Below are 13,383 nucleotides of genomic sequence, written 5' to 3' on the forward strand. Positions count from 1 at the left end.
AGAGTTCCCCTGAGCTCAGTCTCCAGGTTTTTGTTGTTGTTGTTGTTGTTTTTTAAGTAGACCAAATAATTGCACAATTTTGAAAATAGGAATTCTCTTTTTATATGTAATTTATGAGCACAGTGATCTGTGCAGATATCCCTCCTGGAAGTGCTTTTCAAACTTATTTTCCTAAGAATATTGTTTTATACCTGAGACTGAGCATCCAATTTATTTTTATCTTCTTGTTACTAGGGAATTAACCCAGGGGTCTTAACCATTGAACCACATCTACAGCCCTTTTTACTTTTTTATTTTAAGACAGGATCTCACTAAGTTGCTTAGGGTCTCCCTAAGTTGCTGAGTCTGGCTTTGAATTGCAGTCCTCCTGCCTTAGGCTTCAGAGCTGCTGGGATTATAAGTGTGCCACTGTACCTGGCTCGACAACCAGTTTTTTTTTTTTTTCTTGTTAATTCCAGGCATTTGTTTAATGTGGATCCTATAGAAAAGGAGAAAATATTTCCTACTATATGTATGAAGAAAATAGTTTATTGTATTTAAATAAATTTCTCTTGAAAGGCATTTCCTAATTAGGAAAGGAGGATGTATTTGTTATAGAACACTTAAATATACAGAAAATGTAAAGAATAAAAAAATCCCCTCTTAGCAAGACCTGCTGATATTTTGTGGTATTTGTCTTTTTACTTTAAAGTGCATATTTATACAAAACTGGAATTATAGTTTTTCAGGCTGCTTTTTAATTTTTAAAATTTTACTATTATGATTTGAACATCTAAATTTGATATTACATACTTCTTTGAAAATGGTTTACGGTTGCAGAATAACTTTAAGCTCATCTCACTTAGTTGATTTGACTATTTGTGTGTGTGTGTGTGTGTGTGTGTGTGTGTGTGTTTGTATGTTTTTGTGTGCTCCTGGGAAATGAACCCAGGGCTTTGTGCATGCTAGGCAAGAGCTCTACCACTGAGCTGTATCTCCATTGCTTTTTGTATTCTATTTTGAGACAGGATCTCACTGAATTGCCCAGACTGGTCTTGAACTTGTGATTCTCCTTCCTCAGCCTCCCAAATTGCTGGGATTATAGGCATGCAGCGTCACACCCAGCTTTGTGTGGGTTTTGAACCATGTTTTTCTTGTTTTCATGTTTATAAAGAATCAGCTATTGAGCAGGAGTTGGGAGAGGGTTGATGTTGAGGAAAGGAAAGGAATTCTCTTTTAAAACTGGGTTTTATTTGTTCAACTTAATTGATTATAAATTTAGTGAGCACCTGTGTGTCAGGCTCTGTGTTAGGCTCTGTGTTAGACTCTGAGATGAAGCATGAATCATTTCACCTTGAAGGAGGTCAGATATGATAACAGAACCTGAGTTAAAGTCATAGGAAATGGGAATATAGAAGACAGGAAAGATTCTCTGCACTGTGTAAATGGGAAAGTCAGTAGTTTTTTGCTGGGTGAGTGTTAGATGTGAGTGAGTAGGAGACATCTAAGATTATTCCCACATAACATTTTTAGGTAACTTCAGTGTGATTTATTAGTATAGGAACCATAGAGAGAAGTATAACTTTGCTTCAAGTTTTGATTTGAGCATAGCAGGTTAGAGGTTTCTGTGGGCCACTGGAATGTTGGGCATTTGAATAGATAAATCAAAGAAGAGCAATCTGGACTAGGCAGGTAGATCTTTGTATCACTGGTATCAGCACACAGTGGTATTGATCACTGTGGTATCAGCACAGACTGGAGATCTGGTTGAGCCTGCCTTGGAAGAATATATATTTGAGAAGAGGGCTAACTATAGAACCCTGGGGAGTATCAGTGGCCATGTTTGTAGGTTATAGGGATATATTTGAAACAGAACCAGGATAAGAGAGAGGATGGCGTTATACTTGCTGAAATAAGAAGAAAAGAGGTATCTACGACAGCATCATCTGCTGTGTCATAAAAGGTTTAGGAAGAGAACCACTGGCAAGAGTGTATTGGATTTGTCAAAAGGTCATTGGTGAGAGGAGTTTCAAGGTTGGGTGGGGACAAAATGAGGGAATGGCAGGTGAATAACTAGGAAGGAAATGGTGTGTAGTAGTTAGAGATGGAAGGTTGGAGGTTGTTCAGATGTGGTATGGAAGAAGGGTTTTGCTTTAATAAGGACTTGAACAGTTTTGTGACTGATGAGAGGCATCCATTGAAGGAAAGATCAAGTTGCTGGAGAAGGGGTTGTTGATGATAAAGCAAAGATCCTAAGGACAAGGAGAAAGGAATGGGATTTAGAGCATAGATAGAGGGATTATACTTGGATAGGATGGTGGTGCTTTTGGTGAAGAAACATGGGATAAATGGAATAGTTGCTGGTATGGTGGGTGTTGTTGGCAGTAACTCCATTTTTTTGAAGGACATTGGCTGAGGAGGAGGCAGGTTGGATGGAAGAAGGGTGTGAGGGCATTATCAAGATTTGGAATATCCGTGGTGGGAGAACCAAGGCCCAGAGGATAACTATAACATCACTGTGGTTTCATAGTTAGAGGTCTTGATTTATAGAGGTACCAGTTTGCACAGTTGCATGAATTCCCAATCCTGTGCCCTACCAAAACTCCAGAGCCAGGTAAAGCAGGAGAGAAATTTCATACTTCCCTAGAGGACCCTTCCCTGACCTCCTAAATTAAATGTCTTTCTAGGATATTGTCACTGCTTTTTCTTTCTGGCAATCTAAGTTAGAACTGTAGTTTTATTTTTGATTGTTTTAGTTGTTCTAAATGAAAATAACCATGACACATGGGAGGCCTCTTTGGGAACAGTGGTCTCTAGACTCTGCTGTGTCGCTTCTTAACAAGAGGCCGGAAACTGATGGCTCCCTTCAGAAGTCTTATCTGTGTAGAACTTTCCCAGAAGAGATCCTCATCCCTTTCCTCCTCTGCCCTGAAACCTTCGCACTGAAGGATAAGACCTAGTTTTAAAACTGGACACCAGGGCTGGGGATATAGCTCAGTTGGTAGAGTGCTTGCCTTGCAAGCACAAGGCCCTGGGTTCAATCCCCAGCAACGCAAAAAAAAAAAAACAAAACAAAACAAAAAAAAAAACAAAAAAACAACTGGGCACCAGCAGGACATTCCAAAATTTGGGGCAGATTTGGGTTCCTAAGATGCACAAACTTTTGTACCAGTGGTAATTAGCCCCATGGCAAACTCAGCTGTAGAAAGCTGGCCTTTCCAGAGATCTTGATAGAGGAGGGCTAGTGAGAAGGTAGAGCACAAATAGCCCCAGTGTTTGGGTTACCATGGAAACCAGAGTGTGTGAGGCCACAGCCAGAGCCAAAGAGCCATTGAGTTTGCCCCTTACATATTTAGGGACCAGCAGAACCTGCTGGGGAAAACATTCTCTTAATCCTAGCAAGGGTTGTTTTTGCATTATATGAACCTGTTCAACAACCGAAGCAAAGTTTCTTAAGAGAAAGTTTCACCATTTTTTATTCATTCTTATTTACTATATATATATATAGATATATATGTGTGTGTGTGTGTGTGTGTGTGTGTGTGTGTGTGTGTAATTGTAAATAAACATTGTATGCATTGTCTTTCTTTTCATGTAATATTCTAAAATTAAATTTCTTTTCTTTCATAAAAAAAATAAATAAACGAAAATAAAAATCATTTGAGTTATTTCCCCCAGTAATAAAAGTGCAGATATATCTGATTTTGCTTACCATTGCAGAGTGTCAGGCACCCAGTAGCCACAGAATAGTTTTATGAATCAGATACAGTGATTCTCAATCTTTTTTTCTGTCCCAACACAACTCTGGAATATGAACATATTTGGACCATTATGGACTGCCTCAGTACTCACCTGAAGAAGGAGAGTGTCAGGTAGTGCAGGGTGGTGGTTGCTAAGTCATAGCCCTTGGAATACAAATGCCTGTTCTCATTCGCCAGCCCTGCTTCTCACAAGATTTCTGACCTTGGGCAAATTTGTAGTTTCCCTGTGCCTCAGTGTCCTTTCAGTAAAGTGTTACTGGTAATGATGCCTACATTATAGGGTTTTCATGAAGATTACATGACAGAATTCATGTAAAGCTTTTAGAAGACCATGTGACATATAAAAGTTAGTTATTACTACTACTGGTTTGAAAAAATCTCCTAGGTGATTTTGATAGCCTTCTTTTTTTGAGATGCCTGACTTTATGATAAGGAATTTGCAGGGCTGGTCCTGCAAATTTGTGTATGTCTGGTGATCTTCTTGGCCCAGAGACCAGCATTTAGAAACAGAGCCATTCCTGATCCTGTAGGACTATTACCAGGAAATAAAATTGTCATGTGACTCAATTTTTTTTGGCTTCCCATCTGTGGAATGAGGGAGTATTGAATGCTGTCTGTTTTATACCTGCACTGGTAAATTTGCTTCTTTGTTTCCTTTCCAGAGGAGGTGTCCAAGTTGGAGAAGCACTTGATGCTTCTCCGACAAGAGTATGTCAAGCTGCAGAAGAAGTTGGCAGAGACAGAGAAGAGATGCACTCTTTTGGCTGCGCAAGCAAATAAGGAAAGTAGCAGTGAGTCCTTCATCAGCCGATTGCTAACAATAGTGGCAGACCTCTATGAGCAGGAGCAGTACAGGTAAGCTCCTGGATACAGAAGTGAGCCCTCTTGCTTTACTCCTGGGCCACATCACAACATACTGCAATATTTTATTTTTTTGCCAAATTCATTTCTCTCTAATTAGGATTATCAGCAAGTCTTTATTCTCTAGCATTTAAGTTCCTTGAAGCAAAGTGTTTCTCTCTTCTTTATTGCTTCTGTCTAGCACAGAGCGTGGGAATCATGATAGCTTTGCTAATGCAGACAGAAACTAGCTTACGTGTCTGGGAATTCAGAGGGGAGAGGTTAATTTCTCTTGGGATGGTGAAAGGTGTCCTTGATCTAGTGGGCAATACAGTTTGACTATTCATTTGTGGAGCCATACAGCCTATGTTAGAAGCTTAGCTGGTGCTGGGTATGGTGCCACACACCTGTGATCCCAGCTAGACAGGAGGTTGAGGCAGGAAGATAGCCAATTTGAGACCAGCCTTGGCAACTTAGTGAGATGCTGTCTCCAAAAAAAAAAAGAAAGAAAGAAAAGAAAAATCCCAGCTGGCCATTTATTAGCTATGTGACCTCAGGTTAAGTTCTTAATCTGTAAGATTAGGTACTACTTACCTAAGGGTTATTGTGAGGCTTCACTTAATAAATATATGTTAAGTACTTGGAAGAGCGCATAGTAAGTGCCTAATTATCATTTGTTGTTATTAAATGAATTTTGAGATAGATGTTAAAGGATAGATGGGATTCAGTAGATAAAGACAGTGATATTATAAGTAAGGGCAGTGACTAAGAAAAGGCTCAGAGAAAACACAGAAGGTTTAGAGGACAGTTTAGGGTATGTGGGAACCTACGAGGAGAATAGTGGATGCTCAGGTGAGGAGTTTGGAGTTGATTCTCCAGGAAGTACAGTAGAGTGTATTTTAGTTTGAGTATTCTCATAATCTAAGTGATATTTAGGAAGATAAACCTGGTCAGGTCATATAGGTGAAATTGTAAAGATAAGAGCAGAGAGAACGCTTGTGATGTTGCACATGGTACAGATCAGAAATGATGGAGGACCAAACTGAGTTAGTGGATATGGAAAAGAGACGTGAATGTACAGAGAAGAAAGGATTTTTGCCCTAAGGGACATAGATGATTGGACTAGGTAAGACTTGGTAAAATTCCAAATAAATTATAACACTTAAAATGGATCAAAATGCCGAACTACTACCTACCATCTTCATTATTTCTAAAAGAAAGAAAACTCTAATACCTCTCCTCCCCTCTAAAAAGAGTGGGTATATGCTCTAAGTAAAGGACAGTTTCACAAATTGAGTACGAGTAACTTCTTGTCAAACATAGTTTGTTGTCTTTCCTTCTGCTTTTTTCCATAGACAAATGAAAACTGTTTTCTGCTGGCCCAAGGGAATCCAACATAAGTCTGTTATAGACATGTCTCTCCCATGCTTAAAGGCTCTTCCTTTAAGAAGATGGGAATGAGACTGGACAGATTTGTCTGGTCACTTTTTACATGCTCAGTTATAGTATGGTTTTATGATATCAGCGTGTCTCCCTTCAGCTTTTAAAACTTGCCTTTTCCCTAAAGAAGGTTGTTATTACCTATTATCTATAATTGAGTAAGAGGTGGGGAATGGAACCTTCACAAAGGACTGAGCCCTTCAGAAGGGGGTAACTGAAACTGGGAAATCAATTTTTAAAGCAAGTATCTTTTTACCAAGATGTTAAAAAAACTACCTTTATCCCATAGCCTGCATTTCGTTGAAGAATTTATTATTTTTATGTGCATTTTGGTAACTTCAGTAACTGATATACACTTTTAAATTTTTTATGTTGAGAAATGTGGAAGAAACTGGTATATTTCTTTTAGTTTTCAAGAGAAGGCTTTTTTCTTCATAAGGTAGTTAAAATTGATGATTCTATGTTATTTTTACTGTATTCAATATTTTACCATCCAAATTTGTATTTTTTTCTTATTGAAGTGTTTGTAAAATTGTATCTGCTCTCCAGAGATAACATCCTAGTTTTCATATTTTAAAGGAAGTGCTTTTTTAAATTTACTTTTCTGAAGTGTTGGGGATCAAACCCAGGTTTTTCACATGCTGGACAGGGACTGTGCCCTTGGGCTATACCCCTAACTCTGATTTGTGTTTTTAGAAATTATTAATGAAATCTTTATCTTTATTTCCCTTTGGTATGTCAGACTACAAAAGATAGTAAAAAAAAATGACCTGACATTCATGAATAGTGTTATAGAAATATTCAATTTAGATTTTTTTTTGTGGCTGTAAAGTAATAGTTGAAACAGTACAGACAGTGAAAATTCATTTAAATTCTAAGGTTCTAATTTTTTTTTTTTTTTAATTGTACTGGGGATTGATCCCAAAGGTGCTATATCCTCAGACCTTTTTTAGGTTTTTTATTTATTTTAATTTTTATTTTTGGTGCTGGGGATTGAACCTAGGGCCTTGCGCTTACAAGGCAAACACTCTACTGACTGAGCTATCTCCCCAGCTCCTAGGTTTTTTATTTTGAGACAGGGTCTCATTAAGTTGCTTAGGCTGGCTTTAAACTTGTGATCCTCCTGCCTCAGCCTCCTAAGGTCACTGGGATTATAGGCACGTGCCACCACACCCCGCTTGTTCTAATTCTGTTTTTTGGGGGTTTCTTTTGGTGCCAGGGATTAAACTCAGGGGAACTTCACTACTAAACCACATCTCCAGCCCTTTTAAAAATATTTTACTTAGAGACAGGGTCTGACTGAGCTGCTAATAAGTGCCTTGCTAAGTTGCTAAGACTAGCTTTGGATTTCCAGCAGGCATGAAGCCCTGGGTTCAATTCCTAGTACCACTAAAAAAAAAAGAAGAAGAAGAAGAAACAATGTTCCTTTAATCTCCTTTTATGTGGATGAGTTAATTCATGTAATAGCTTCTTTTTCTCTCCCCCATGTAATAGTTTTTGTCTGTTTAATTTCTAAAGGCTTTTCAACCTAATAAATAATTCTAAAGGGTTATATGAAAATAAAAAGGAACATATAAATACAAACAGGATGACATTAATGAATGACTGCATTGCTGCCAACATGGCCATATGGCACATGCTCATGGCAGCCCAGTGGGTCATCATTTTTACCTGCCCAGATGTATTTCTCCCTTAGCATTGACATTTCAGAGGTAAGTGTAAATATCTATTTGGGAAGCCATAATGGTATGTCATAAATATGGAAACATTTAAAAAAAATTTCTTCCCATCTCATTTCTTTATAAATCATTGATTAATAAATGACCATTATTAGGTCTAAGTGTTTCTGCTGATAATAGGTGTTGGTTTCCGTATTCTTGACTGATTTGTCAAAGTTAGTTTGTTTATAGTTTTTCTGCTTAACTAACTTGCTTGAGCATTAATATAGAGCACAGCAGCCCCATAGTCTCAGAGCTGTCATCATAGGGTTTAAGCTTTCCATCTTTCTCTCCATGATGGTTTATCTTAATCTGTTCTGAAAAAAATTATATATGAATTTTAATAATTATCCTACTTAACTTGTAGGAATTACATTTAAAAGCACAGATACCATGTGAATTAAAGATAGCAGTCAGAAAACATTTCCAACAACATTGTAAACATGATCCATTAGATTCAGAGCTAGTAGAGAAATAATATTGTTGTGGTTTTTTTTTCTCTTTTGCAGATGCATGTTGATCAGTCAATATCCATGTATTTATTAGTTGTGAGTCCTGGTTATTTTTAGTTATGATGATATTTTTCTTTTTGTATCTGTGAATTTTTTCACCAGTGATCTGAAGATAAAGGTTGGAGGCAGGCACATCAGTGCCCACAAGTTTGTCCTGGCAGCCCGTAGTGACAGCTGGAGTCTGGCCAACTTGTCTTCCACTGAGGAACTGGACCTGTCAGGTGAGCCTCTGATCCATCAGGGTCATGAAATTGATAGCACAAGAACTCCTGGCAGAAAGTTATGTTGTGTCATTTTGAAATATTTGTGGTTAGTGGAAGCAAAATATTTTTCTCATCAATTGATGGAGACCAGAAACTACTTAAATAATTGGTGAATCTCAATTGGTGTAGATGCTTGTGTTTAATTCCTAATAAAAATCTCAAATATGTATGTACAATGTCATTAGGATTTATGAAATAGGAATAGTATTTCATAAGCTCATTTCATATAGTGATAATGTCATAAACATAGACATATGTGCAGAAAAAAATTTCTTCCTATGCTATAAGAAAGTCCTGCTGCAAAGTGGGTTAAAATTTTATAACTTCCAGGATACTTTTTCTGTTCTATAAGTACTTAACTCTAAGTAACAGTTACTCTAAAGAATAACAAAATTTTTTCTTCAAAATCAAAGGATATCATTAATCTTTAGAATTTTAATAGCTTTGGACCAGGCGTGATCAGGAGGTGGAGTCAGGAGAATTTTGCATTTGAGTACAGGCTGTTCGACTTACCAAGACCCTGTCTTGGTCTGGGGTTGTAGCTCAGTGGTAGAGTGCTTGCCTAGCACATATGAGGCACTGGGTTTGATCACTGTAATCTCAGTGATTTAGGGGACTGAGACAGAAGGTTCAAAGATTCAGGATCAGCCTCAGTACCTTAGGAGGCCCTAAGCAACTAGGTGAGACCTTGTTTGAAACTAAAAAATTTTTCAAAAGGACTGGGGACTTAGCTCAGTTATAGAGTGCCCCTGGGTTCAATTCCCTGTACCAAAAAAAAAAAAAAATTTTTTTAATAGATTTGGGTAACTATGTGAGGTGGTAGATAGGTTAATTTGTTTCACTATAGTAATCATATTATCTTTATATTTCATAACATAATGTTATATGCCTTAAATATACACAATAAAATTTGTTTTAAAAGAATATTAAGAGATACATTGGGGTACTTAATGTTTGTTTTAACTGTTGTTTAAAGATATACAAAAAGCAACGTTTTAATTTAATTCTGTTATTAATAGTTATGAGAATTATAATATGATGAGGAGATTATCCAAGCATAAGTCCTTAAGATAGGACTTATTGGACTGGGGGTGTAGTGTAGTGGTAGAATGCTTGCCTATTGTGTGAGGTCCTGGATTTAATTCCCAGCACAGCATAAACCAAAAAATAATCAACTAACCAAGGACATATTTGTGGAAGCAGTAAGTTGTATGAAATGCTTCTGAATTATGTCTTTATTCAGAAAGTTTACCACTTTATAATGTTCTGTTTTCCCTGAACCAAGAGAATTATAATATGTTTCCTGCCGTGTAGAGCTCATAATCTGTTGGGGAAAACAGGCAATTAACATATCAGGCCAGGACCATAAATACAATTGCTAAAATATGTGATACAAAAGAGGCTAAATTGGACTGATAATTAAGGCATCAGACGTGGTTAATACCTGAGCAGTGTTGTAAAGGATAAGAAGGTATTTATCTCATGGATTTAGGGGAACAAATACTTCATGCTTCTTTACTGTGAATGAACTCTGAATCTTTGTGATAATTTCTTGGGTTTACCTTGAGGTTGAGTTGTAAATACATAAAGTACACAAATACACATACACAGCGTGTGTAAACATGCTTAAAACTAAAACATTGGCTTGGTAAACAGTCTCTATAGAAGGGTACCAGTCCATGTGAATGTAATCTCAGAGTATAGTTTTTCTTCTTTAAAAGTGGAATCTTTTGAAGCCACATACTTCTGACTTCATATAGAGCAAACTGGAGGCAGGGTCTTGCTAAGTTGCTTAGGGCCTTGATAAATTGCTGAGGCTGGCTTTGAACTTGTGACTGTCCTGTCTCAATCTGAGCCACTGGGATTATAGGCATGTGCCACTGTGCATGGCATGAACAAATGTTAAAATCCATTAGATCTTGGGCTGTTCTTTGCATAACATGTAGTAAGGTCTTTTTTTTTTTTTGGTAGTGGGGATAGATCCCAGGGATGCACTATCACTGAGTCCTATCCCATTCGTTTTTTTTTTTTTTTTTAATATATATTTTTATTTGTAGACGGCACAATATCTTTATTTTCTTTATTTAGTGTAGTTTACTTTTGTTTTGTTTTCTTTATGTAGTATTGAGGATCAAACCCAGTGCCTCATGTGTGTTAGGCAAGTGGTCTACCACTGAGCCACAACCCCAGCCCCTATTTGTTTTTTTCTTTTTGTTCTTGGTACCAGGGATTGAATTCAGGGGCACTCTACTGCTGAGCCTCATCTCCAGCCCTATTTTGTATTTTATTTAGAGGCAGGGTCTCATTGAGTTGCTTAGTGCTGTTTTCCTGAGCTGGCTTTGAACTCTTGATCTTCCTGCCTCAGTCTCCCCAGCTGCTAGGATTGCAGGTGTGTGCCACCCCACCCAGCTGTTTTTATTTTTCATTGAAACATGCTTTTGTTAAGTTGCTAGGCTGACCTCAAACTTGTGATTCTTCTGACTCAGTTACCTGAGTTGTGCGATTACAGGTGCTTGCCACTGTACCCATCTTGTAATAGGGTCTTAATTATATGAACATAGTTTACAAAGAATAGAAGATATAAAAAAAAATGGAAAATAATGATCCTAATTGTTTTGAGGCCCAAGAAATTGGTGCTATTCTACATTGCCAGTGACATTATAAAACCATTTGACAGTTTTAGAAAGTAATTGGGTAGCAGTACTATGAAATATTTTTACTTTTTAAAATCTTATCTGAATTCTAGGATACTATCACAGGTAATTCAGACAGCTTTGATGTTAATCATAATTCTACTTGTGATTGTGAAATATGGACTGCAACTAAAATTAATGAGTGAGAAAACAAAATGACTATTTATGTTCTTATTAAAATATTTTTTATTTTTACAGACTGCATTTTGGTTCATTGTACACAAATGGGGTACAACTTTTCATTTCTGTGGTTGTACATTATGTAGATTCATACCATTCATGTAATCATACATATACATAGGGTAATACTGTTTCATTTTACTATCTTTCTATCCTCCACCCCCTTCCACCCCATTTTCCTCTACACCATCCAAAGTTCTTTCATTCTTCTCTTCCCCCTGCCACCCTCCCTCGTTATATATTGTCACGCATTTATCAGAGAAAACTTTCGGCCTTTGGTTTCTTGGGCTTGGCCTATTTCACTTAGCATGATATTTTCCAACTTCATCCGTTTACCAGCAAATGCCATAATTTTATTCTTTATGGCTGAGTAATATTCCATTGTATATATATACCACAGTTTCTTTATCCATTTGTCAATTGAAGGGCATCGATGTTGGTTCCACAATCTAGCTATTGTGAATTGAGCTGCTGTGAACATTGATTTGTCTGCATCACTGTAGTATGCAGATTTTAGGTCCTTTGGGTATAAACCGAGGAGTGGGATACCTGGGTCAAATGGTGGGTCCATTCCAAGCTTTCTGAGTAATCTCCATACTGTTTTCCAGAGTGGCTGCACCAATTTGCAACTCCACCAGCAATGTACAAGTGTGACCTTTTCCCCACATCCACGCCAACACTTAACTATTGTTTGGGTTCTTGATAATAGCCATTCTAATTGGAGTTAGATGAAATCTTATGGTGGTTTTAATTTGCATTTCTCTGATTACTAGGGATGATGAGCACTTTTTCATATATTTGTTGATCACCTGTATATCTTCTTCTGTGAAGTGTCTGTCCATTTCCTTAGCCCATTTATCAATTGGGTGCATTGTATTTTGGGTGTAAATTTTTTTAAGTTCTTTATAAATTTTGGAGATGAGGGCTCTGTCTGAAGGGTGTGTGGAAAAGATTTTCTTTCACTCTGTAAGCTTTCTTTTCACATTATTGTTTCCTGTGCTGAGAAAAAATGTTTTAGTTTGAACTATCCCATTTATTGATTCTTGCTTTATTTCTTGCACTATGGGGATCTTGTTAAGGAAGTCTGGTCCAAAGCCAGTGTGATGGAGATTAGGGCCTACTTTTTCTTCTATTTGGTGAAAGGTCTCAGGTCTAATTCCTAGATCTTTGATCCATTTTGAGTTGAGTTTTGTACAGGGTGAGAAGTAAGGGTTTAATTTCATTTTACTGCATATGGATTTCCAGTTTTGCCAGCACCATTTGTTGAAGAGGTTATCTTTTCTCCATTGTAAGTTTTTGGCACCTTTGTCTATTATGAGGTTAACTGTATTTATGTGGGTATGTCTCCATGTCTTCTATCCTGTACCTCTGGTCTACCTGTCTGTTTTGGTGCCAATACCATGTCGTTTTTGTTACTATTGCTCTATAGTGGAGTTTGAGGTCTGGTATTGTGATACCTCTTGCATCACTCTTCCAGCCCAGGACTGCTTTGGCTATTCTGGGTCTTTTGTTCTTCCAGATGAATTTCATGATTGCTTTTTCTGTTTCTATGAGAAATGTCATAGGGATTTTAATTGGAATTGCATTAAATCTGTATAGTGCCTTTGGAAGTATGGCCATTTTGATAATATCAATTCTGCCTATCCAAGAACATGGGAGATCTTTCCATCTTCTAAGGTCTTCCTCAATTTCTTTCTTCAATGTTTAGTAGTTTTCATTGTAGAGATCTTTCACCTCTGGTTAGATTGATTCTCAAGTATTTTATTTTATTTTTTGAGGCTATTGTGAACGGAGTTGTTTTCCTCATTTCCCTTTCAGATGTTTCATTGCTTATGTATAAAAATGCTTTAGATTTATATGTGTTGATTTTATATCCCACTGTTTTGCTGAATTCATTTATGAGGTCTAGAAGTTTTCTGGTGGAGTTTTTTGGATCCTCTAAATAGAGAATCATGTCATCAGCAAATAGTGACAGCTTGAGTTCCTCTTTTCCTATT

At 37.2% G+C, this 13,383-nt stretch overlaps 1 protein-coding gene across 2 annotated transcripts in view; it reads left to right on the forward strand.

The window, feature by feature from the left end:
• The window catches only part of ANKFY1 (ankyrin repeat and FYVE domain containing 1), a 90,909-nt gene that overhangs the window by 16,283 nt on the left and 61,243 nt on the right, over positions 1–13,383 (forward strand). For both annotated transcript variants that reach the window (XR_013762385.1, XM_079130778.1), the window contains exons 2-3: positions 4,403–4,595; positions 8,353–8,471. Coding sequence is in view for 1 of the 2 variants with exons in the window: in XM_079130778.1 (XP_078986904.1) it covers positions 4,403–4,595; positions 8,353–8,471 (312 nt within the window). In the remaining variant the exon portion in view is untranslated. The remainder of the gene's footprint in view (positions 1–4,402; positions 4,596–8,352; positions 8,472–13,383) is intronic.

The sequence above is a fragment of the Sciurus vulgaris genome (assembly GCF_902686455.1).
Source record: "Sciurus vulgaris genome assembly, chromosome: 3".
NCBI lineage: Eukaryota > Metazoa > Chordata > Mammalia > Rodentia > Sciuridae > Sciurus > Sciurus vulgaris.